Below are 24,041 nucleotides of genomic sequence, written 5' to 3'. Positions count from 1 at the left end.
AGGTAGGATTAATACCAGACTAGTACTGTGTTAGACAGCACTGGTTAATTACTATTTAATGTTGTGCAGATCCTAAGTAGGGTGAAATTTATTATCTTTACACAAATTGTGTATTTATTTTATTGTATTTCTTACTGTATACTCCTTTGAGTGTTACTAGGTGTCACTATACCAACCGAGGGTGATAATAATAAGCTAACCCCAGGTGCAACCGTAGTGGCATCCAAGCATCACTCAAATCTTAAGTGCTCCTGTTAGGTAGGAAACCTAACCTCTATACGAGGTAGGATTAAACATAACCTAAGAAATTAAATATTAGGCTATTAATAACTGTACCTGCCCCACACATATGAGAGCAAGTACCATAGCTGTCAAAATTAGCTACATAAGCTCTATACAGCTCAAACTCATAGCCAACATGGCTACACCAAGAAAGTTAGAAATAACCTTGAAAGACCTTCAAAGTCACTTGACAAGGCTACTCAACATATGTGACAGCTAGATAGACAGTCTCCGTGGTGTAGTGGTAAGACACTCGCCTGGCGTTCCGCGAGCGCTATGTCATGGGTTCGTATCCTGGCCGGGGAGGATTTACTGGGCGCAATTCCTTAACTGTAGCCTCTGTTTAACGCAACAGTAAAATGTGTACTTGGATGAAAAAACGATTCTTCGCGGCAGGGGATCGTATTCCAGGGACCTGCCCGAAACGCTACGCGTACTAGTGGCTGTACAAGAATGTAACAACTCTTGTATATATCTCAAAAAAAAAAAAAAAAAATGTATCCAGTTGATCTCATATCGCTGGAATTCTCAGCAAAGATAGCTAACCAGAAACTCAAACAAGTACAAGAAATTATTGTGATGTACACAGGTGCACTCAATGTCAGTAATACTGACCCAGATGAAATATATCAACTTATATCTGACCTAGCCAACTATGTAGACGAAATTTAGGCCAGGTTAAATTACTATAATAAGATGCTTGCAACAGAAAATGTTCCTGCTGGGTTGGAACACCTTTATAGTATACCTATACCAAAGCAAGCACCCAACTCATCAGATAAAATAAATGAGCTAAAGCAAGATGAGGATACTCCTCTAATTAAATTAGATCCTTACACTGGATCAATAATTGTAGTTAAACCATCATTTTCTACAGTTTTATTAAATACAACCTTACCTAATGATATATTAACCGAATCTGAATAGCTTTCAGAGGGCTCATCCATATATTCCATGGATTCTGAGAATTCAGTACATGAGGCTACTGAATTATTATGCTTCCCAGATGAACCCAAAGAAAGAAGTGAAACTGTAACAGACAGTGAAGCTGAAACAGAAGATGAAGATACAGCTGAAGCTGAATTAGGAGCTGAAGCTGAATTAAAAGTTGAAGCTGAATTAAAAGCTGAAGCTGTATTAAAAGCTGAAGCTGAAATTGAGGCTGAGGCTAAGCAAGAAGCCTTAAGCCAAATTAGTGATAGTCCTAATCACTCAAATCAGCCTCTTAGAGGTAATGCTGAACATGATAGCACCAATCAAGCCATCCAGCTCTCTAGAGAAAGTACTGACAACGAGAAGGCTATCATAAATCTTATGCACCAGCTACTGGACTTAACCAGATCAATCAGTTGACTCCTTGCAAACATTTAGTCTAAAACTAGTCACTGTTAAAATCCTTCAGCAGTGAAGTGGATCAATCCACTGCTGAGTAAATGACTAAAATTGTCATCCAAAGAATGTTGTCTAGCGAGGTGCTAAATGAATTATATTCTTATCAGAATAATACCGTCCTGACAATGCAGGATATATTAGCAGGTTTGTATATTGCCATGAATCAAAGACAGGCAGACCAGGCACCTAATGCCTATACTCAATCAACAGAGACAGTACCCACATTAAATTCTTTAATTGAAACTCTTAAAGTGACACAGTCATTAGGTAATACAGGAACTAATAATCAATATAATATTAACAGACCAAAAATTTATTTATCAGTGAGACCTAAGAATAACATAAGTACTCCCTATAGAACCCAATAATTACTCCCAAGAGTACAACAAGTACTCTCAAGAAACAAACTAATAAATACATGCAAACACCAAAGCCTTCAAAACTTGTAGACAATGTTTCACCTAAACCGGTGAACCTTAACCATGCTGTAGTCTGGGAGTTATGTTTGTTTTGCAACAATTAAAACCATTCTGTATATAACTGTACAAGTTACCCTAATAGAGACACCCGAGTCAGACGACTAAACAGTTACACAGATGTACCAGGTGTCTCAAACCACATAATACTAACAGCTGTGAGACCCCACTGAACACCTGCAATAGGTGTTGAAGACGGCAGCATCATGCTGCACTGTGCAAATATCAAATATTAAATCAAATTTTCAAACTCCAAGGTAAGAGATAGAAATCTTACACAAGTACAGTGCTGCAAGTTGCGAGAAGTTTACTGCGGTCAATCACCAGCATCTCAAGTTAATGCAACATTGCCTTCTGCCCAACTCCAAGTCTAGAATAAAAGGGCCAAGATCGCCATTCGTGGCCTATTCGATCAAGGGGTCCCAGAAAACCTTTATTACCCAGAAAGCGGCAGAGGCACTTAAATTAAAACCAATAACATAGGTCTAATTAAACCTGTCAGGGTTCATGATAAATAGAAGACCCCCAGGAATACAGTAGTCCAACCACTAGTACGCCTAGGTGGCTATGTCAGGCCCGTTCAGCCCATAGTAGTAGATCAAATCCCGTTTGACCTAAATGTTAAGGGTCTAGGGAATACAACCAGATTCCTACAGCAAAATGGAGTTAAATTGGCTGGCAACGAGTTAACGTCTAACCGCCTCACCGATGTAAATGTACTAGTAGGAGCAGACAATTAATACCAGTTTATTACTGGTCAAGTTAAACAACGGGGCATGAATTTGCTCAAATCAGCAAGAGGCTACCTACTTACAGGTAAAGTTTAAAACCTGAACAAGCCTATGTCTGCTAACAATAGATATTAATAGAAACTAAACCATCAGCTGAAAATAATTCTGTGGCAACCAGCATAAAGGAGAAAACAGTTGAGTAAATAAATCCAGATTGAGTCTGGTACAATTAATATTAGCCAAGATGTTTTTATGGATCTCAGTGGATAATCAGTGGTCAGCAGCCTAAACCAGTGCAAGTCGCAGCAACCAACCCCACTGTAGACCCAGAACTATTCTCGACAGGTATAATTGACCACACTCAGTCCCTACGTAAAACAAATAAATTAAGCTAGAAAATTCTAGTACCCAATAAATCACGCAGGACCATGAAGTAATCCAGAAACTTCCATACCTGAAAATTTACCAGGACCAAGGTCCTAAATAACCACTGGCCCATAAGGTCTTGCCAAGAAAACCTTAGACTAGTCTTAACCAGACAACTGCGTTTAATCAAAGTTTCTCTGAACTAGGATTCTCGTAATTTACCTAATGAAATTTCCACTTGCAGTGTTGTTTGGGCTACTTCTTTTTTCTCACTTCTGCCTTTAAGCAACTTTAGAAAACGTTTTTGGATCAGCACCTAGCACGAGCAAAATTGAAATCTTGCATATGGGTTGGGATAATCCATTACAAATTATCTTCCAAGCATGATTGGTCGTAGTAACAATGAATTAATTTTGTCCAACAACCCTAGGTTTCCCATAATCTAGTGAATTAACACCTATTAACTCAGCAGATTATATTGCTTAAGATGAGTCACAACAAAGGGACTGCCAATTAAATTCTTTAGACTCCCTTTAGGCTTCGTTAAGTCTCTAGAGGACTATAGCATCGTAGCCCAATAATTATAAATCGAGCACCCATTATTTTTTGCAGGGATTCTCCTGCGCGGGCCCTAAGCCTCTGGCTGGCCCTCTGCGCGGGCCCTAAGCCTCTGGCTGGCCCACTAAGTGTTGCTTGTTTCTGTTTTACTTGGGCGGAGTATGAGTATTTATGACTCATATGGTCGCCTTAGTAAGATATGTGTTTAATAACTTCTTCTGCTCTATTGAATCTAAGTTGGAATCTTAATGTGTTTGAAACTGTGCACTGTGTTAGATAATGTTGGAGTGGTCTGTTGTGGCTGTAACTGTGCACTGTGTTAGATAATGTTCCAGTGGTCTGTTGTGGCTGTAACTGTGCACTGTGTTAGATAATGTTCCAGTGGTCTGTTGTGGCTGTAACTGTGCACTGTGTTAGATAATGTTCCAGTAGTCTGTCGGGCATTTCTCCACAGTGCTGACATTTCCTCTCATCACCCATTATTGCTCACCATGATCATTCAAGCCCATTATTGCTCACCACAATAACCCGAGCAAGCATTACTGCTCAGCATGGTAACCTGAGCAACCATTACTGCTCAGCATGGTAACCTGAGCAAGCATTACTGCTCAGCATGGTAACTTGAGCAACCATTACTGCTCAGCATGGTAACCTGAGCAAGCATTACTGCTCAGCATGGTAACTTGAGCAACCATTACTTCTCATCATGGTAACCCGAACAACCATTACTGCTCAGCATGGTAACCTGAGCAACCATTACTGCTCATCATGGTAACCTGAGCAACCATTACTGCTCATCATGGTAACCTGAGCAACCATTACTGCTCATCATGGTAACCTGAGCAACCATTACTGCTCAGCATGGTAACCTGAGCAACCATTACTGCTCATCATGGTAACCTGAGCAACCATTACTGCTCATCATGGTAACCTGAGCAACCATTACTGCTCAGCATGAAATTCTTTAAGCTACGTGCTTCGTTAAGTCTCAAGAGGACTATAGCACTGTAGCCTAATACATATAAACGAAGTAGTTACTACTACTCATAAATAACTCTGTTAAGCTATGTGCTTCCTTAAGTCTGTAGAGGGGTACAGCACTGTAGCCTAACCCATTCACAAATGAACAGTTTAACTCCTCATAATTTAACTAGGGTGACACTACCAAAGAAGAAGAAGATAGTAAGATTTACTTGATTTCATTTTGCATTTAATAAAAGTGATCCATAGGCACTGGTTCTCTAATTCTTCAATATAAAGAATGGTCCTTCGAAACATTTAATATTATTATATACTAGAGCTAGATTTACCCACAACTCATCATGTGAGTGAATATGGTGCGTTAGTGACAGTATTCGACAGCGCCACTCACCCTGTGAGTGAACACACCGCCAAAGTGACAGGATTGGGCCGTGTCACTCGTCCAGTGAGTGAACATGCTGCCATAGTGACAATATTGGACAGTGTCACTCATCTTGTGAGTGAACATGATGTCATAGAAACAGGATTGGGCAACGTCACTCATCCTGTGAGTGAACACACCGATATAGTGACAGGATTGGATAGCGTCCGAATTAGTAACTGGGCGTCCACAATGCAGGCCGAGTTGGTAGCGATACTGGTAGCACTCGAAATTATTGACAACACTGAAGTAGACAGCTTAATTATTTCTGACTCCCTATCCTCACTACGAGCAATAAACAGTTTGCAATCAAGTAATAACGTGCTTGTCTTGGAAGCTAGACGTAGATATGTAAGAATACTTAGCAAGAGGGTAAATATAAAAATGTTGTGGATTCCTTCTCACATTGGCATGCAGGAACATGACAAAGTTGACGCCCTTGCTAAGGCTGCAGTAAATAAAGACAGTATTGAATGGAATCTTGAGTTATCAAATAGGTCCCTTAAAAGTGTCATTAGACGAGAACTCCTAGATGGATTTGAAGAAAGTAGAACAGTGCAAACTGGAACTAGTAGGTCCATTGTTCATCACAATGAAATGTGTGAAGTAAAACATGTGTATGGGGCAAGTAACAAAGTCAGTAGAGTAACAGATGTTGTCACAGCTCGTATAAGACTTGGCTACAAGTATCTCTGGCAGTTCGGCTTGTATAGGGATCTAGATGAAGTAAAGTGTAAAGTGTGTGGACATAGGCAGGGACACACACTCGAACACTATATCTTGGACTGTTGTAAAATTGAGCCTTTTAGAGATAAGTCTAAGCTCACTCTGTATGATATGGCAACCTATCTTATTACCATGGATAAATTACCTGAAATCCTTGCACTGTATCCACATTTTGCTTCCAGTAGATGAACGACATATGAGATTCAGAAACAAGTAGTGTATTGTGAGGACTAATAATAAACAGAAGCTCCCCTATGACTCTGTAATATCCCCATTGGCCAAACTATTATGTATTAACGATAAAACCTACCATTAATGTATGATGACTTACTGTAAATATGTAGCTCTTGTAATAGCACTTTCTCTGTAACTAGCTGACATTGTATCTATAAGGTGTGAAGGATTGAAGAAATTGTTTATGTAATAATCTAACATGAGGTCTGATAAAGACCTTTTGTGCCCTCTGTAATGCTTTTGCGCTACCGCTCACAGGATGAGTATGGGGTGCACAATAAACTAGCCGCCTTCGGCGGCAACAATCAAATCCTCAACCTGTGAGTGAATATGTTGCATTAGTTACAGTATTGGACAGCCCCACTCATCCTGTGAGTGAACTTGCTGCATTAGTAACAGTATTGGACAGCGCCACTCATCCTGTGAGTCAACACACCGCCATAGTGACAGGATTGGGCCGCATTACTCATTCGATCTAGCAGTTGATTTTGTAAATGCGCCCAAGAAAGATAGTGTGCACTCTACATTATTAAAACAGTTAACACTGAAAAGCATCACTGAAAGTACTCAGGGTATGGGTAACGATGTGTATCAGTGCTATACCGACGGCTCTGTAGAAGAAGGTGGACGATGTACTGGTTGTGCATGTAATATATTTGAACAATCTTCTCTCGTACATACAGTAATGAAGCGCGTCAATGACTGGGCAAGTACAAGTCAAACCGAACTTGCAGGCATATACCTTGCCACTGAATTTTTAAAAGACAAAGGCAGTGGACTTATATACTGTGACTCGCAGAGTGCACTCCTGGCATTGAACGCACATAGTAGTGACACCCAGAAAATAGTCAGTGATATTCAAATGAATGTTTTAGCTGCCAAAGAAAAGAGATTTGACATTAAATTCCTATGGATACCATCACATGTTGGCATCTCAAGGCATGACACTGTTGATATGCTTGCAAAGACAGCCTGTAGAAAACCAGTGGTAGAAATTGATATGGGTGTTTCATTAGCAGTGATAAAGAGAATACCTAATGAAGATCTCACAGACCTAACAAATTCACAAAGACCTGAAAGTTGTAGCATTAAATATTATGATAGATATCGTGAGGAGACATTCACATATGGGACTAATAGAACAAGAACCCGGCAATGTGATGTTATAGTGGTCAGAATACGCCTGGGATATAGACGTATCTGGCAGCTTTCTCAAAACCCAAATGTCTAGTACACAATGTGTCAACTTTGTGAAAGAGAAAACATGCACTCTCTTGAACATTATATTGTAGAATGTCCCATACTGACTGACTTTCGCCCTCCTGGGCTAAGGTATGCTGAACTCTGTAACTACTATAGTACTGGAACACTTGATGATATATTGGACTTGTACCCTAGATTAACCATGTAATGTATCAATTATACAATGAATGTATGTGATGTAACTCTATAACCTGAGCTTGTGAAAGCACCTTAATCACCTTCAGTGATTAAGTGCTTAATTGCACACTAGTTTCTCTATCAGTTATCTCACCCTGTCAGAGTAAAAGAGACAAATGTATGTGTATGCATGTGTGTATATATGTATATGTGTGTGGTGTGTATATATATGTGTATAAAGTATATGTGGAAGTTGATCAGAATTCCATTTCACCTTTGTAAATGCACGTTAATGACACTATGTAAAAGACACATCTAACACTTTATGTAGGGCATACGTAAATCTGTGTATTTATGTATGTAGCTTAGCCTAGCATTTTAAAAAGCACTACAATCACCGTCTGTGGTTGATTGTTCAATAAATCCCTGAACTATATGTTTAACTCATCTCTAACCCAGTCCATGGAGGACAGAAGAAAATGTATATATGCTGGTTAGCATTGTTAATGTGTGGCCACGTCTGTGGTAGAAAATAATAATAATAAAAATATCCTGTGAGTGAACATGCTTCCATAGTGACAGTATTGGGCAACGTTCTAATACTGTTCACCGTAACACCAATACAGCGTCCCTCCCCCGCCCACATGTAACCTCCCCACATCCCATGTTTTTTTTTTTTTTTTTTTGAGATATATACAAGAGTTGTTACATTCTTGTACAGCCACTAGTACGCGTAGCGTTTCGGGCAAGTCCTTAATCCTATGGTCCCTGGAATACGATCCCCTGCCGCGAAGAATCGTTTTTTCATCCAAGTACACATTTTACTGTTGCGTTAAACAGAGGCTACAGTTAAGGAATTGCGCCCAGTAAATCCTCCCCGGCCAGGATACGAACCCATGACATAGCGCTCGCGGAACACCAGGCGAGTGTCTTACCACTACACCACGGAGACTGGTTTGTGGTAAGTTTGTGATGAGAGAGAGCTAAAGAGGGAGTGATCTCCATGCTTGGTTGTCAGCAGTGTGCAGACTTTCAATATAAATGATGTGTGGAAGGGCTCCAGTGGGGGCTGTGTGGCGGTAAGGTGACGGAGTCCCATCACTCTCACTCTCAGTGTGGAGGGTAGGAGGTGATGGGCAGGGGTGATTGTCCTTGGTGTGAGGGTTGGGGTTGAGGGTGGGAGGGAGATCACCAGCCCTCCTCACGGTGCTGGGCTCAACATAACATCATCATACAAGTGGTACTGAGAAAGATAGCAGCAACAACGCGGTACTGAGAGAGATAACAACAACAACAACAACACGATACAAAGAGGTACACGTGTGGTCCAGTGTTTATCAACACGCGGCCAGTCCCACCCGTCTTTATGGCAGACATCCACGAATTTCTCCCAAGAATGTGTCCTCCCCCTCCCCCCCCCGGGATATTCCTGCCTGGGCCGTAAGCCTCTGCCTGGCTCAGGGTGTACTCACCTAGCTGTGCTTGTGGGAGCTAACTCTGGCTCTTGAGTCCCGCCACTCAACTGGCAATCAACTGCAGTACAGATTCCTGAGCCTATTGGGCTCTCCTTAAATTAATAGCCTACTGTGCTTACTGTGTCATTTATGTGTTATGTTCCCATTACTCGGCTCCATTATATATGTTAACCAATTCAGCACTACTACCTATCAGTTTTAGTGCCGGTGTAATTAATACAATAATTTACAGTTTCATTGTCGGTGTAATCAATACAATGCTTAACACTTTACAGGAGAGGAGAGCGGCCTGTGTTATGGCTGCCCGGGACACGTGGACCCCTACACACACGTGCTCTTCACCCTCTCCCACTCTCACTAACACTCTCACTAACACTTTAATGACTACACCCTCGGCATTGTCTGTGGTTTTGACTGGTGGCATGAGAATATTGCGTTAAGGTAGCCGAGAGAATACACAGATGAGATAGAGAGCGGCAGCTGGTGTGTGTGGTCGGTCACAGCGGCTAGTGTAAACATTAGCGGCGCCTGAGGCCTGTGAACACACACCACACTGTTCTCTCACCCTGACCCACTGCTCCTCCTCCACGCTCTCTTGTCTCACTCTCACCCTGACCCACTGCTCCTCCTCCACGCTCTCTTGTCTCACTCTCACCCTGACCCACTGCTCCTCCTCCACGCTCTCTTGTCTCACTCTCACCCTGACCCACTGCTTCTCCTCCACGCTCTCTTGTCTCACTCTCACCCTGACCCACTGCTCCTCCTCCACGCTCTCTTGTCTCACTCTCACCCTGACCCACTGCTCCTCCTCCACGCTCTCTTGTCTCACTCTCACCCTGACCCACTGCTTCTCCTCCACGCTCTCTTGTCTCACCCTGACCCACTGCTCCTCCACGCTCTCTTGTCTCACCCTGACCCACTGCTCCTCCACGCTCTCTTGTCTCACCCTGACCCACTGCTCCTCCTCCACGCTCTCTTGTCTAACCCTGACCCACTGTTCCTCCATGCTCTCTTGTCTCACCCTGACCCACTGCTCCTCCACGCTCTCTTGTCTCACCCTGACCCACTGCTCCTCCTCCACGCTCTCTTGTCTCACCCTGACCCACTGTTCCTCCATGCTCTCTTGTCTCACCCTGACCCACTGCTCCTCCACGCTCTCTTGTCTCACCCTGACCCACTGCTCCTCCTCCACGCTCTCTTGTCTCACCCTGACCCACTGTTCCTCCACGCTCTCTTGTCTCACCCTGACCCACTGCTCCTCCACGCTCTCTTGTCTCACCCTGACCCACTGTTCCTCCACGCTCTCTTGTCTCACCCTGACCCACTGCTCCTCCACGCTCTCTTGTCTCACCCTGACCCACTGTTCCTCCACGCTCTCTTGTCTCACCCTGACCCACTGCTCCTCCACGCTCTCTTGTCTCACCCTGACCCACTGCTCCTCCACGCTCTCTTGTCTCACCCTGACCCACTGCTCCTCCACGCTCTCTTGTCTCACCCTGACCCACTGTTCCTCCACGCTCTCTTGTCTCACCCTGACCCACTGCTCCTCCACGCTCTCTTGTCTCACCCTGACCCACTGCTCCTCCACGCTCTCTTGTCTCACCCTGACCCACTGCTCCTCCACGCTCTCTTGTCTCACCCTGACCCACTGCTCCTCCACGCTCTCTTGTCTCACCCTGACCCACTGCCCCTCCACGCTCTCTTGTCTCACCCTGACCCACTGCCCCTCCACGCTCTCTTGTCTCACCCTGACCCACTGCTCCTCCACGCTCTCTTGTCTCACCCTGACCATAAAGAATACTCTCACTTCCTCCCTCCACCAGTAGCCACGGACTACTGGGCAAATATCCACCAGTAGCCACGGACTACTGGGCAAATATCCACCAGTAGCCACGGACTACTGGGCTAATATCCACCAGTAGCCACGGACTACTGGGCTAATATCCACCAGTAGCCACGGACTACTGGGCTAATATCCACCAGTAGCCACGGACTACTGGGCTAATATCCACCAGTAGCCACGGACTTCTGGACTAATATCCACCAGTAGCCACGGACTACTGGTCTAATATCCACCAGTAGCCACTGACTACTGGACTAATATCCACCAGTAGCCACGGACTACTGGACTAATATCCACCAGTAGCCACGGACTACTGGACTAATATCCACCAGTAGCCACTGACTACTGGACTAATATCCACCAGTAGCCACGGACTACTGGACTAATATCCACCAGTAGCCACGGACTACTGGACTAATATCCACCAGTAGCCACGGACTACTGGACTAATATCCACCAGTAGCCACTGACTACTGGACTAATATCCACCAGTAGCCACTGACTACTGGACTAATATCCACCAGTAGCCACTGACTACTGGACTAATATCCACCAGTAGCCACGGACTACTGGACTAATATCCACCAGTAGCCACGGACTACTGGGCTAATATACACCAGTAGCCACGGACTACTGGACTAATATCCACCAGTAGCCACGGACTACTGGACTAATATCCACCAGTAGCCACGGACTACTGGACTAATATACACCAGTAGCCACGGACTACTGGACTAATATACGCCAGTAGCCACGGACTACTGGTCTAATATCCGCCAGTAGCCACGGACTACTGGACTAATATACGCCAGTAGCCACGGACTACTGGGCTAATATCCGCCAGTAGCCACGGACTACTGGACTAATATACGCCAGTAGCCACGGACTACTGGGCTAATATCCGCCAGTAGCCACGGACTACTGGACTAATATACGCCAGTAGCCACGGACTACTGGGCTAATATCCGCCAGTAGCCACGGACTACTGGCCTAATATCCACCAGTAGCCACGGACTACTGGGCTAATATCCACCAGTAGCCACGGACTACTGGGCTAATATCCACCAGTAGCCACGGACTACTGGACTAATATCCACCAGTAGCCACGGACTACTGGACTAATATCCACCAGTAGCCACGGACTACTGGACTAATATACACCAGTAGCCACGGACTACTGGACTAATATACGCCAGTAGCCACGGACTACTGGTCTAATATCCACCAGTAGCCACGGACTACTGGTCTAATATCCACCAGTAGCCACGGACTACTGGTCTAATATCCACCAGTAGCCACGGACTACTGGTCTAATATACACCAGTAGCCACGGACTACTGGGCTAATATCCACCAGTAGCCACGGACTTCTGGTCTAATATCCACCAGTAGCCACGGACTACTGGTCTAATATCCACCAGTAGCCACGGACTACTGGTCTAATATACACCAGTAGCCACGGACTACTGGTCTAATATCCACCAGAAGCCACGGACTACTGGTCTAATATCCACCAGTAGCCACGGACTACTGGTCTAATATCCACGGACTACTGCACTAATATCCACGGACTACTGGTCTAATATCCACCAGTAGCCACGGACTACTGGTCTAATATCCACCAGTAGTCACGGACTACTGGTCTAATATCCACCAGTAGCCACGGACTACTGGGCTAATATCCACCAGTAGCCACGGACTACTGGTCTAATATCCACCAGTAGCCACGGACTACTGGGCTAATATCCACCAGTAGCCACGGACTACTGGGCTAATATCCGCCAGTAGCCACGGGCTACTGGCCTAATATCCACCAGTAGCCACGGACTACTGGACTAATATCCACCAGTAGCCACGGACTACTGGGCTAATATCCACCAGTAGCCACGGACTACTGGGCTAATATCCGCCAGTAGCCACGGACTACTGGACTAATATCCACCAGTAGCCACGGACTACTGGACTAATATCCACCAGTAGCCACGGACTACTGGGCTAATATCCGCCTGTAGCCACGGACTACTGGGCTAATATCCACCAGTAGCCACGGACTACTGGGCTAATATCCACCAGTAGCCACGGACTACTGGACTAATATCCACCAGTAGCCACGGACTACTGGGCTAATATCCACCAGTAGCCACGGACTACTGGGCTAATATCCGCCAGTAGCCACGGGAGTCTGAAGTAAGTTTACTTCACTACTAAACAAAGAAGTTTAAACTTTGTTAAAATATCTATATATTGTATATATATATTTTAATATGAATTATATATGTTAAGAGGAATGAAAGATTGCTGAGAGGGCTTAGGCTGAAGAAGTTTATTTATTTTTTATTTATTTATTTATATACAAGAAGGTACATTGGGAATGTGAGGATACATAATATGGTGTTTACAATCTTGTAAAGCCTCTAGTACGCGCAGCGTTTCGGGCAGGTCCTTAATCTAACAGATCCTAACTCCAGATTCTAACTCCATGTAACCTACCTCACCCCCAAAATGTCAACCGCTGTCTACTACTTTAAAGAATACTGTTTGTTGACCAAATTGTATTTTTTTTTCAGCCAAGTTTCTTCCCCCCCCTTTTTCATTTTTTGTTCTCAACAAAATTTATGCTTTAATCTCAATTAGTATTAAGTTTTAGTCTTAGTGTTTTTCCTGCCCGAAACGCTTTGCGTAATAGTGGCTTTAGGCATTGTATGTACTAGCTCTATCTATAAATCCATCAACTTAGGTCAACAAACAGCATTGTTTAAAATAGACATGGGATGACATTTAGAAGTAAGGTAGGTTACATGGAGTTAATTAGGTAGTGTTTAGTTTTTATCTTAAACTGGTTGAGAGAGGTACAGTCTTTAACATAATTGGGAAGGTCATTCCACATTCTGGGCCCCTTGACTTATAGAGCATTTCTAGTTTGACTAAGTCGTACTCTTGGAATATCAAATAGGTATTTGTTACTGGTGTGGTGCTCATGGGATTTGTTACAACCTTCTAGGAAGCTTTCTGTGTTAAGTGTTAGTTTGTTGGTTGACATCCATAAGTGGATGTATTCTTGTATTATTCTTGTATTGTATAAGTGGAAGTAATCTTGATATAATACATATTTGTTGAGGTTGATGAGATATTCTTTGTAAAAATAGAGCTGATAAATTGAAGTTTTGAATTTATAGTAAAATATAACGGGATAATTTTTTACCATTTCTAGAAGACTAGGATACTAGAGTAGGATAGTCTTAGAATTTATTTATTGATGTATTAATTAGTTATATTGATATGGCATTTTAAGTAAATTTGGAAACTCCTAGTGGTTATTATTGCCCCTGACTTGTGTGACGTTGGGGGTGGAGCAGGTAAGGTAGCGAGGTCTGAACATTAACTAGCTGGACAAAATTAGGGGAAGAGTTATGGAGAGAAGAGTTACAGGAGGCTTAAGCTGACGTTACAGTGTAACTGACGAAAGGGCGGCCAGCAATATTCTTTCACGCCTCAATTAGAGAATTGCTTGAGATAGACTACGGCAAGGTAGCTGTCTCCCTCTCCCTGAGATTGTTGGCCTTGGCGATTTAGGATGGTGATGTGGTATTGAGAATGATGTTGCTAGACACAGTGAAAGATACGACAGTAAGTAAAGTCTCGCTAGATGTCACTAGGCTTTTAGTTTGGCAATTCAGAGAGAAGGTAACATTTTTCATCTTACAGCTGTAGCCAATCACGACGCTGCCATATCGGAGCTTATCCGTGACCACTTGCGACATATTTACGTCGAATTTTCTTATAAAATTAGCACATTTCGAAGCAAAACAATGTTTTTTCAACTTGTACAGTCAGCACCGACATTGTAGTATACAAATACGTTACATTTTTTGTTTACCTACGTAATTCTAAGAGATAGTGTATAGCTGCCCTTGTCGCTCCCAAGACTTGAGAAACGATGAGATCTATTTACGTATATATTTACTTACGTTGTTGACGTCGACCTCGTTCTGGCAGCTCCTGCGACGTTGCTGGATCCATGTGTATTGGCATTTGCCTTTCTATTGGATAATTTCAGCAACGTGGAGAGGGAGGACCTGCTGCATGGGTAACGGCTTCTCCTCCATATCTACCAACCCAGGCTTTGCGCCCTGTTAGGGCGCAACTCCATAGTCTTCCGAGACTGAAGGATGCCTACTACTATTTACCTAAATTTACCCAAGGGCCACTAACTATCTAGTGGCCTCGACGAGGACAAAAAGCCGGGGGCTTGTTAAGTCCCGCCAATTGTCCTAATAATATTTTCTAGCTGGATTTTGGCAGGTACGGCTTCAGCGGGTAGGCGGTTCCATGGGTTTTAACCATCTGGGTAAAAAAAAATCTGTTTTTAGTCTTACTTGAGAGGACATACTCTTCAACACTATATCTGTGATTGCCCTGTTATCAGTGACTTCATACCAAATGGTATGAGGCACTTTGAGCTCTGTAATTACTTCATACACTCAGGAATATTGGAAGATATTCTTGTGCTGTACCTAGATTTTGCCAATGGAGGCTAATAGATCAGCTTTTAGTATTTTGTTCTCTCCTGATTCCATGTATGACTGGCCATCCTGTGAGGTGAGGATGTTGGATGAGCTTGTAGCTGGTTTTTGATCTACACTGTGTGGTCCTTCATACAGAATAGGGAAGCAGCACATTGCTGTGTATACCTAAGCATGTTAAAAAAATACATTGTTTGAGAGGAGTCTTGTAGAAACTAGTAAGAGTAGTTATAATGTTTCCATGATTCAGTGCTTACCTCTTGTGAAAATCGTGAAGTTATTGTTTAGTCAGAGTTGATTTGTTTTTTGTATTGAGGCTGGTATTTTCTCCCCTGATTCCATGTATGACTAACCATCCTGTGAGATGGGAGTATTAGTTGAACTTATAGCTAGTTTTTTATCTACACTGTGTAATCTTCCATATAGAATAGGGTAGCAGCACATTGGTGTGTATACCTAAGCTTCTTAATACAAAAATATCAGTAATAAAGATTTTAAATTATAGTTTGTGTTATTACCAATATTATCCTTATTAAATCATGTTAACCATGGATCATTAAGATCTCATGTTGATATGTAATACAGTAGTCATGTTTCTTTTGAATTATTCAATAAATTGTGCATTATGTCTCAATTTTTCACTTCTTTGGATATACTGTACAGTACAAAAAGATAGGATAAAAATAAACCAGTAATATTTCTTTCATTATATTTTTTATTTAAAACTGCATCAATATTTTTACAGCTGACAGGATTTGTTTCTCACAGGTGCATTATTTGTTAAACAAAAATAATTAGGTTTATTGCTACACACAATTTTGCTACACAGCCTTCCCAGCTTGGTGCCTTCTTTTGATAATTACTTACTGATAGTTACACAGCCAAATTGTGTAACAAGAAGAGGTCTTGGACACAAATTTGTTCCATGCTAAATGTAGAGGATTCAGCTGAGCATTCCTCAAATAAAATAGGCTGCCTCAGCTTATAAAGTAAATAAAATAAGCATTCCTCAAATAAGTAGCTGCCTCACCTCACTGCCTTACTGCTACATAGCCTTCCCGGCATGGTGCCTTCTTTTGATAATTACTGGTTCCACACACCCAAATTGTATAAAAGGAAGAGGTCTTGAACCCCTACTTTCCTCTCTCTTCTTTAATAGTCCATATAGTCATAATTATAGGTTTAAATATTCCATGAGAAAAGTTTTTGAAGATTTTACCCTAATCTAATATCATTTGTGCAGCATATTTTTCTTTTATGTCTCACCCAGATTTAATTTCAAAATAAAACCAAACAAAATAAATTAAAACTGTGTATGTATAACTAAGGTACACCCTTACTGATTACTAGGTGAACAGGGGCATTTGGTGATAGTAAATGCTCCCATCAGGCAGGGCTCATAACCCTCTCATATTTCATGTTCACCAGTGTTTATTTACCTAATTAATAACTATTGGTATAATATCTTGCTATTATAAAACTAATTCTAATATCATAAAAGACATATTTACTTCAAGTTTCAAGCAGAGAATGCATATATAACTAACACGAAGGTCTCCTCTTCACGAGATTCGCCAACTAATAATATTTTGTTTATATTAAAATCGATCCCAGTGTTATGTAGTAGAGAAAAATTGAGTTATATCCAGTTTACGTAAAGCTACGAGTGGCTGACAGCACACTTAGATGACGGACCAAACTTGCGAAGGTTTTTCTTCTTAGTGTAGCTACCTGAATACCGACGTAGCTGCCACGAAGGCGTTAAGAAGAAAAACATTCGTAAGTACCTTCGTGAATCTGGCCCCTGGAGGCTGTGCTCATTCAGGAGCTGACACCAGTAATCTTATTTATTTATTTATTTATTTATGCATATACAAGAATGTACATAAGGAATGTGAGGATACAAATATGGTAATTACAGTCTTGTAAAGCCACTAGCACGCGCAGCGTTTCGGGCAGGTCCTTAATCTAAGAAAATTTTAAGGAGGTAAATACTTGCAAAATTTATAGACAAAAAAATGATAACAGATTACATGAAATGAAAAAAAAAAAAAAAAGATGAGAGAAAATTGTAGGTACAGTATATTAAAGCACATAGGTAGCTAAGATTGATTGCAATGACAGCTTAAAATGGTAGTTGACGACAAATTGGTAGGCACAATACAGCAGAAACAATATAAGATTGATTGCAATGACAGCTTGAATGGTAGTTGACAAAAATTGGTAGTCACAATACAGCATATGGCTAGCACATAAAAGAAGACAGCAATGAACACAATGATAAGGTTGTTTGATATTACATAAAAATTAGGAGATTGGGTAACACTAGGTACAGAGCAAATTTAAAGCTCAGTGTAGGAAACTAAGATGAAGTTAGGTACTTTTTGGTTTTGCTTTTAAATAAGGCAAAAGTTTTACAGTTTTTCAATTCACTAGGGAGTGAGTTCCATAGACTAGGTCCCTTAATTTGCATAGTGTTTACACAGATTAAGTTTGACCCTGGGGATATCAAAGAGATATTTATTTCTGGTGTGGTGATAATGGGTCCTATTACATCTGTCCAGGGAGAGTTTCAGAGCATGGTTTGCATTAAAGAACAAGGTTTTGTAAATGTAGTTGACACAAGAGAATGTGTGGAGGGAGTTAATATTTAGCAAGTTTAGGGATTTAAACAAGGGAGCTGAGTGTTGTCTGAAAGCAGAGTTAGTTATAATTCTGATAGCAGATTTTTGCTGTGTGATGATGGGCTTAAGGTGGTTTGCAGTGGTAGACCCCCATGCACAGATACCATAATTAAGATAGGGGTAGATTAGTGCATAATATAGTGAGAGGAGAGCAGCGTTAGGAACATAATATCTGATTTTGGAGAGTATACCAACTGTCTTAGAGACTTTCTTATTTATGTGTTGAATGTGGGTGCTGAAGTTGAGTCTCTTGTCTAGGCCAAGAAACTTGCCATCATTTTTATTACTGATGTTAATGTTGTCTATCTGTAGCTGAATTGCATTTGATGATTTGCTTCCAAATAAGATGTAGTAAGTCTTTTCGATGTTTAATGTTAGTTTGTTCGTTGACATCCATAAGTGGACTTTTTTTAATTCATTATTCACAACATTATTTAGAGTATGTGGGTTGAGGTTTGAGTAGATAAGGGTAGTATCGTCAGCAAACAATATAGGTTTGAGAATATTAGAGACATTAGGCAGATCGTTTATATATATAAGAAATAGAAGAGGTCCTAAGATGCTGCCCTGTAGCACTCCAACGGTAATTGGTAGAGTGGAAGAAGTTGTATCATTGATGGTTACATATTGGTGTCTGTCACTAAGATAGGATCGGATGTAGTCAAGGGCAAGGCCTCGGATTCCATAATGCTGGAGTTTAAGTAAGAGGTAGTTGTGATTAACAGTATCAAAGGCTTTTCTTAGGTCAATGAAGAGTCCAATCGGAAACTCATTTTTGTCAAGGGCTGAGTAGATAATGTCAAGGAGACTAATGATTGCATCATTGGTGCTCTTTTGGGACCGGAAGCCAAACTGGCAGGGGCTGAGTATGTCGAATTTTACGAGGTAGGAATAGAGCTGTTTGTAAATAATTTTTTCAAATATTTTTGATAGAGTGGGTAGATTTGATATTGGTCTATAATTGTTTATGTCCGCCGGATTGCCTCCTTTATGGACTGGCGTTACTCTTGCTTTTTTGAGGATATCAGGGAAGGTGTGATACTCTATAGATTTGTTGAACAGTAGAGCTATGGGTGGGGCAAGGGCATGGGAGGCTCTCTTGTACACAATGGACGGAATTTCACTGGTGTTCCCTGCCTTGGTTTTTAGAGAATGTATGATGGACACAACATCTGCCGGGCTGATTGGTGAAAGGAGAAGAGAGTTTGGATAGCTGCCTGAGAGATATGTGTTAATATGTGTCTGAGTCTGTGGGATTTTACTGGCAAGATTAGCACCAACCGATGAAAAGAAACTATTAAATTCATTTGCCATTTCTAAATCAGTTGACGGTATATCCCCATCCTTGTAGAGTTTTATTTGGTTATGTGATGACAGGTAATCAACATTCAGATGAATACCACTTCCAATATACAACTGTTCGATGGTCTTCCATTGACCCAGAAGGAAGATGTAAGACCTGGACCTAGATTCACGAAGCTCCATGTATTTCTTCGTAAGTAAGTGTGCTACAAAGGATCTTAAGTATCGGCTAAGTACTGTATGTGCCTACGTGCGATTCAGGAAAGTGTACTTGCAAAGATTTCAAGTAATTCACTTAAGTCTCGTTAGATGTCTTTAGTACATACAATGCCTAAAGCCACTATTACGCTAAGCGTTTCGGACAGGAAAAACACTAAAGACTAAAACTTAATACTAATTGAGATTAAAGTATAAAATGTGTTGAGAATATATAAAAATAAAAAAAGGGGGGAACATGGCAGAAAAACAGCAAAAAATACAATTTGGTCGACATATATTGTGTAGCTTTCCTTGTCGCTCGGAAGATTGAAAAACATGCGCAGACAATTATTGTGTATATTTACCTGAATTTACCCAAGGACCACTAACTATCTAGTGGCCTTGATGACGACAGAGAGCCAGCGGCTTGTTAAAGGTCCTGCCAATTGTCCTAATGATATTTTCTAGCTGGATTTTGGCATTTACAGCTTCAGCAGGTAAGCGGTTCCATGGGTTTATAACTCTTTAGGTGAAAAAACATGTTTTCAGTCCTACTTGAAAGAACATACTCTCCAACACTATATCTGTGATTGCCCTGTTATCAATGACTTCAGACCAAATGGTATGAGGTACTTTGAGCTCTGTAATTACTTCATACACTCAGGAATACTGGAAGATATTCTTGTGCTGTACCCAGATTTTGCTAGTGGGGCTAATATTTATCATTACCAGTATTATCCTTATTAAATCATAAATGTTAACCATGGATCATTAAGATCTCATATTGATATGTAATGTTAGTAATGTTGACTAAACCATACACTAGAAGATGAAAAGACGACGACAATGTTATTAATATTTCTTTTGAAACATTCATTAAATTGTGCAGTATGTCTCAATTTTTCACTTTTTAGATATACAGTAGAAAAGATAGTTTAAACAACCCAACAATATTTGTTTCATTATATTTTTGTATTTAAATAACTGGATCAATATTTTTACAGCTGACAGGATTTGTTTTACTCACAGGTGCATTTTCTGTTAAAAATAAAATTAGGTTTATTGTTACATACATTGGTACTACATAGCCTTCCCGGCTTGGTGCCGTCTTTTGATAATTGCTTATTGTTACACACAGCCAAATTGTGTTACAGGAAGAGGTCTTGGACAGAAATTTGTTCCATGCTAATTGTAATCAGCTGAGTATTCCTCAAATAAAATAAGCTGCCTCAGCTTATAAGGTAAATAAAATAAGCATTCCTCAAGTAAGTAGCTGTCTCACCAATTGGTGATAATTGAATTTTTCATGTGAGGGGAAAATCTTCGAAACCTCTTTACCAATTGCTTTGAAATTTTGACACAACGTTCCATTCGAATACGCACGTGTTTTTGTATACCTATTATATACATGCTTCACCTGTGACAGGTTAAACATACTTTTTTTTAAGAAACAGCGCCCTCTGTTGCACCTAATAGCAACACACACACTATACTAAATATGTTACAATTCCATTTCAATGTTTCCGATTACATTGACAAATTGAATTTTCATAGATATTGATTTATTTTCATTTTGATATAATTATTTTGTGTGACATTGCATTGGAATTGAGGTGTGTTGTTTACCATACTGGTCATTTTGTGAGTAAAGTTTATTTTTTATTTTTTCATTTCTTTTTTAACTGTTTTTCTTATATTTCAGTGATGGGACTGCATCGGACGAGGCAGTGGGGGAGTGGTGGGGAGGACGAGGGGATGGGAGCAGGGGATGGTGGGGAGGACGAGGGGACAAGGGAGGGGGTAATGGTGAAGAGGACGAGGGAACGGGGGAGTTGGGGAAGGTGGGGACGAGGAGACAGGGGAATGGAGAATGGTGGGAAGGACATGGGGACAGGGGAGGGGGGGGGATGGTGGGGAGGACGAGGGAACGGGGGAGTGGGAGATGGTGGGGAGGACGAAGGAACAGTGGAGAAGAGAGTGGTTAGGAGGACAAGGGGATGAGGGAGGGGGGGGTGGAATGGTGGGGAGGACGAGGGAACGGGGGAGTGGGGAATGGTTGGGAGGGCAATGGGAGAGGGGAGTGAGGAATGGGTTGGGAGGACGAGGGGATTGGGGAATGGTGGGGAGGACTGGGAGACAGGGGAAGGTTGCTGTGGCTCAGCAACACACATATGTTGTTGAGCCACAACAACGTGTGGCCAGGTACAGCTAGTATCTATATTTATAAAATTGTAACTGTTCGTTTGTTCAAGATCGCTAATCTCTGAAAGTTCTACACCGATTGGTTTGAAATTTAGATTCAACGTTTCATTCGCATCCGAGCATGTTTTTATATACATTCTATATAGATGTAACATCTGGGACGGGAAAAAACATGCTTTTTTTGAAAAACTGTGTTTTTCATGTCTTTTTCATGTGAGGGAAATCTTCGTAACCTCTTTACCAATTTATATGAAATTTTGACACAACATTGCATTCGAATAGGCACATGTTTTTATATACCTACTATATACATGCCTCACCTGTGACAGGAAAAAAAGATGCTTTATTGAAAAACAATGCCATTTGCTGGACGTAAGAGCAACACACGCCTTAATCTCCGCAAGTTTTTCGCCCAGTGCTTTGAAATTTTGACACAAAATTGCATGCAAATAGGCACGTGTTTTTATATACCTACTATATACATGCCTCACCTGTGCAGGATTTTTTTTTTTTTTAAACAGTGCCATCTGTTTGACGTAAAGAACAACATACGCTGTAATCTCCAAAAATTCTTCACCGAATGCTTTGAAATTTAGACACAAAGTTCAATTTGAATATGCGTGTGTTTTTATATACCTACTATATAGATACCACATCTGTGACAGGTAAAAACACGGATTTTTTAAAAAATTGCGCCATCTGTTGCAAGGCTTAGCAACACACGCTATACTAAATATGTTACGATTCCATTTCAATGTTTCAAATTGTATTGATAAACTGAATTTTCATAGATCTCTATTTATTTTCATTTTGATTTAATTATGTGACACTGCGTTGGAATTGAGCTGCGTTGTTTATCATACTGTTCATTTCGTGGGTATTGTTTATTTTTTTTATTTTTTCCATTTTTTCATTTTTTTTAACTGTTCTACTTATTTTCAGTGATGGGAACATCAGATCATTTGATGATTTGATGGACAAGGGAACAGGGAAGTGGGGAATGGTGGGGAAGACGAGAGGACAGGGAAGGGGGATAATGTTGGAAAGGACGAGGGGACAGGGGGAGTGTTGCATGGTGAGGAGGACGACGAGATGGGGGAATTTAGAATGGCTGGGAGGACAAGGGGACAGTGGAGTGGGGGATGGTGGGGAGGACAAGGAGACGGAGGAGTGGGGGATGGAGGGAAGAACGAGAGGACGTGGGAGAGGGGAATGGTGGGAAGGACATGGGAGGGTTGCTGTGGCTCAGCAATGCACATGCAATGCAGAGCCACAGCAATGCATGGGCCAGGTACAGCTAGCATATATATATAAATGGAAATTTTCGTTTGTTCAAGATCGCTAATCCTCGAAAGTTCTTCACTGGTTGCTTTGAAATTTTGACACAACATTCCATTTGCATTCGATCGGGTTTTTATATACCTACTATATAAATGTCACGTCTATGACTGGAAAACATTTTTTTTTTAAACTGTGTTTTTCATGTGAGAGAAATCTTCGGAACCTCTTTACCAATTGCTTTGAAAGTTTGACACAACGTTCCATTTGAATATGCGTGTGTTTTTATATACCTACTATATACATACCTCACCTGTGACAGGTAAAACATGCTTTTTTTTTTAAGAAACAGCACAATCTGTTGCACTTAAGAGCAACATGCACACTATACTAAATATGTCATGAATTCCATTTCAATGTTTCCAACTGCATTGACAAATTGAATGTTCATAGATTTTGCTTTATTTTCATTTTGATATAACTATTTTGTGTGACATTGTATTGGAATTGAGCTGTGTTGTTTACCATACCATTCATTTCGTGAGTATAAGTATAGATGCTACACCTATGACAGGTAAAAACATGCTTTTATGAAAAACAGCGCCATCTGTTGCATGTAAGAGCAATACATGCTATACTAACTATGTTACGATTCCATTTCAATGTTTCTGATTTCATTGATAAATTTAATTTTCATAGATTTCGATTTATTTTCATTTTGATTTAATTATTTTGTGTGACATTGCATTGGGCGCTGCCCAATAAACTCGCCCCTCGGGGCAAAATTTAATTTTTTTTTTAAATTGCATTGGAATTGAGCTATGTTGTTTACCATACTATTCATTTCGTGAGTATAGTTCATTTTTAAATTTTGTCGTTGGTTTTCATTTCGTTTTTTAACTGTTTTTCTTATATTTCAGTGATGGGAACATCACCTGCCAGATTCACGAAGCAGTTACACAAGTACTTACGCACATGTACATCTTTCCT

General features: G+C 41.2%; 1 protein-coding gene across 1 annotated transcript; it reads right to left on the bottom strand.

Annotated features, from left to right (window-relative positions):
- Nucleotides 1–2,262: 2,262 nt before the first annotated feature.
- On the bottom strand, nt 2,263–10,814 carry LOC138357711 (golgin subfamily A member 6-like protein 25). Its single transcript, XM_069314700.1, has 2 exons — nt 9,588–10,814; nt 2,263–2,364 (listed from the first exon to the last, which is right to left on the bottom strand). The coding sequence occupies exons 1-2, from the start codon at nt 10,812–10,814 to the stop codon at nt 2,263–2,265; spliced, it is 1,329 nt and encodes a 442-aa protein (XP_069170801.1).
- Nucleotides 10,815–24,041: the final 13,227 nt, after the last annotated feature.

Source organism: Procambarus clarkii, chromosome 79 (assembly GCF_040958095.1).
Source record: "Procambarus clarkii isolate CNS0578487 chromosome 79, FALCON_Pclarkii_2.0, whole genome shotgun sequence".
NCBI lineage: Eukaryota > Metazoa > Arthropoda > Malacostraca > Decapoda > Cambaridae > Procambarus > Procambarus clarkii.
This window is presented reverse-complemented; position numbering and strand designations above follow the sequence as displayed.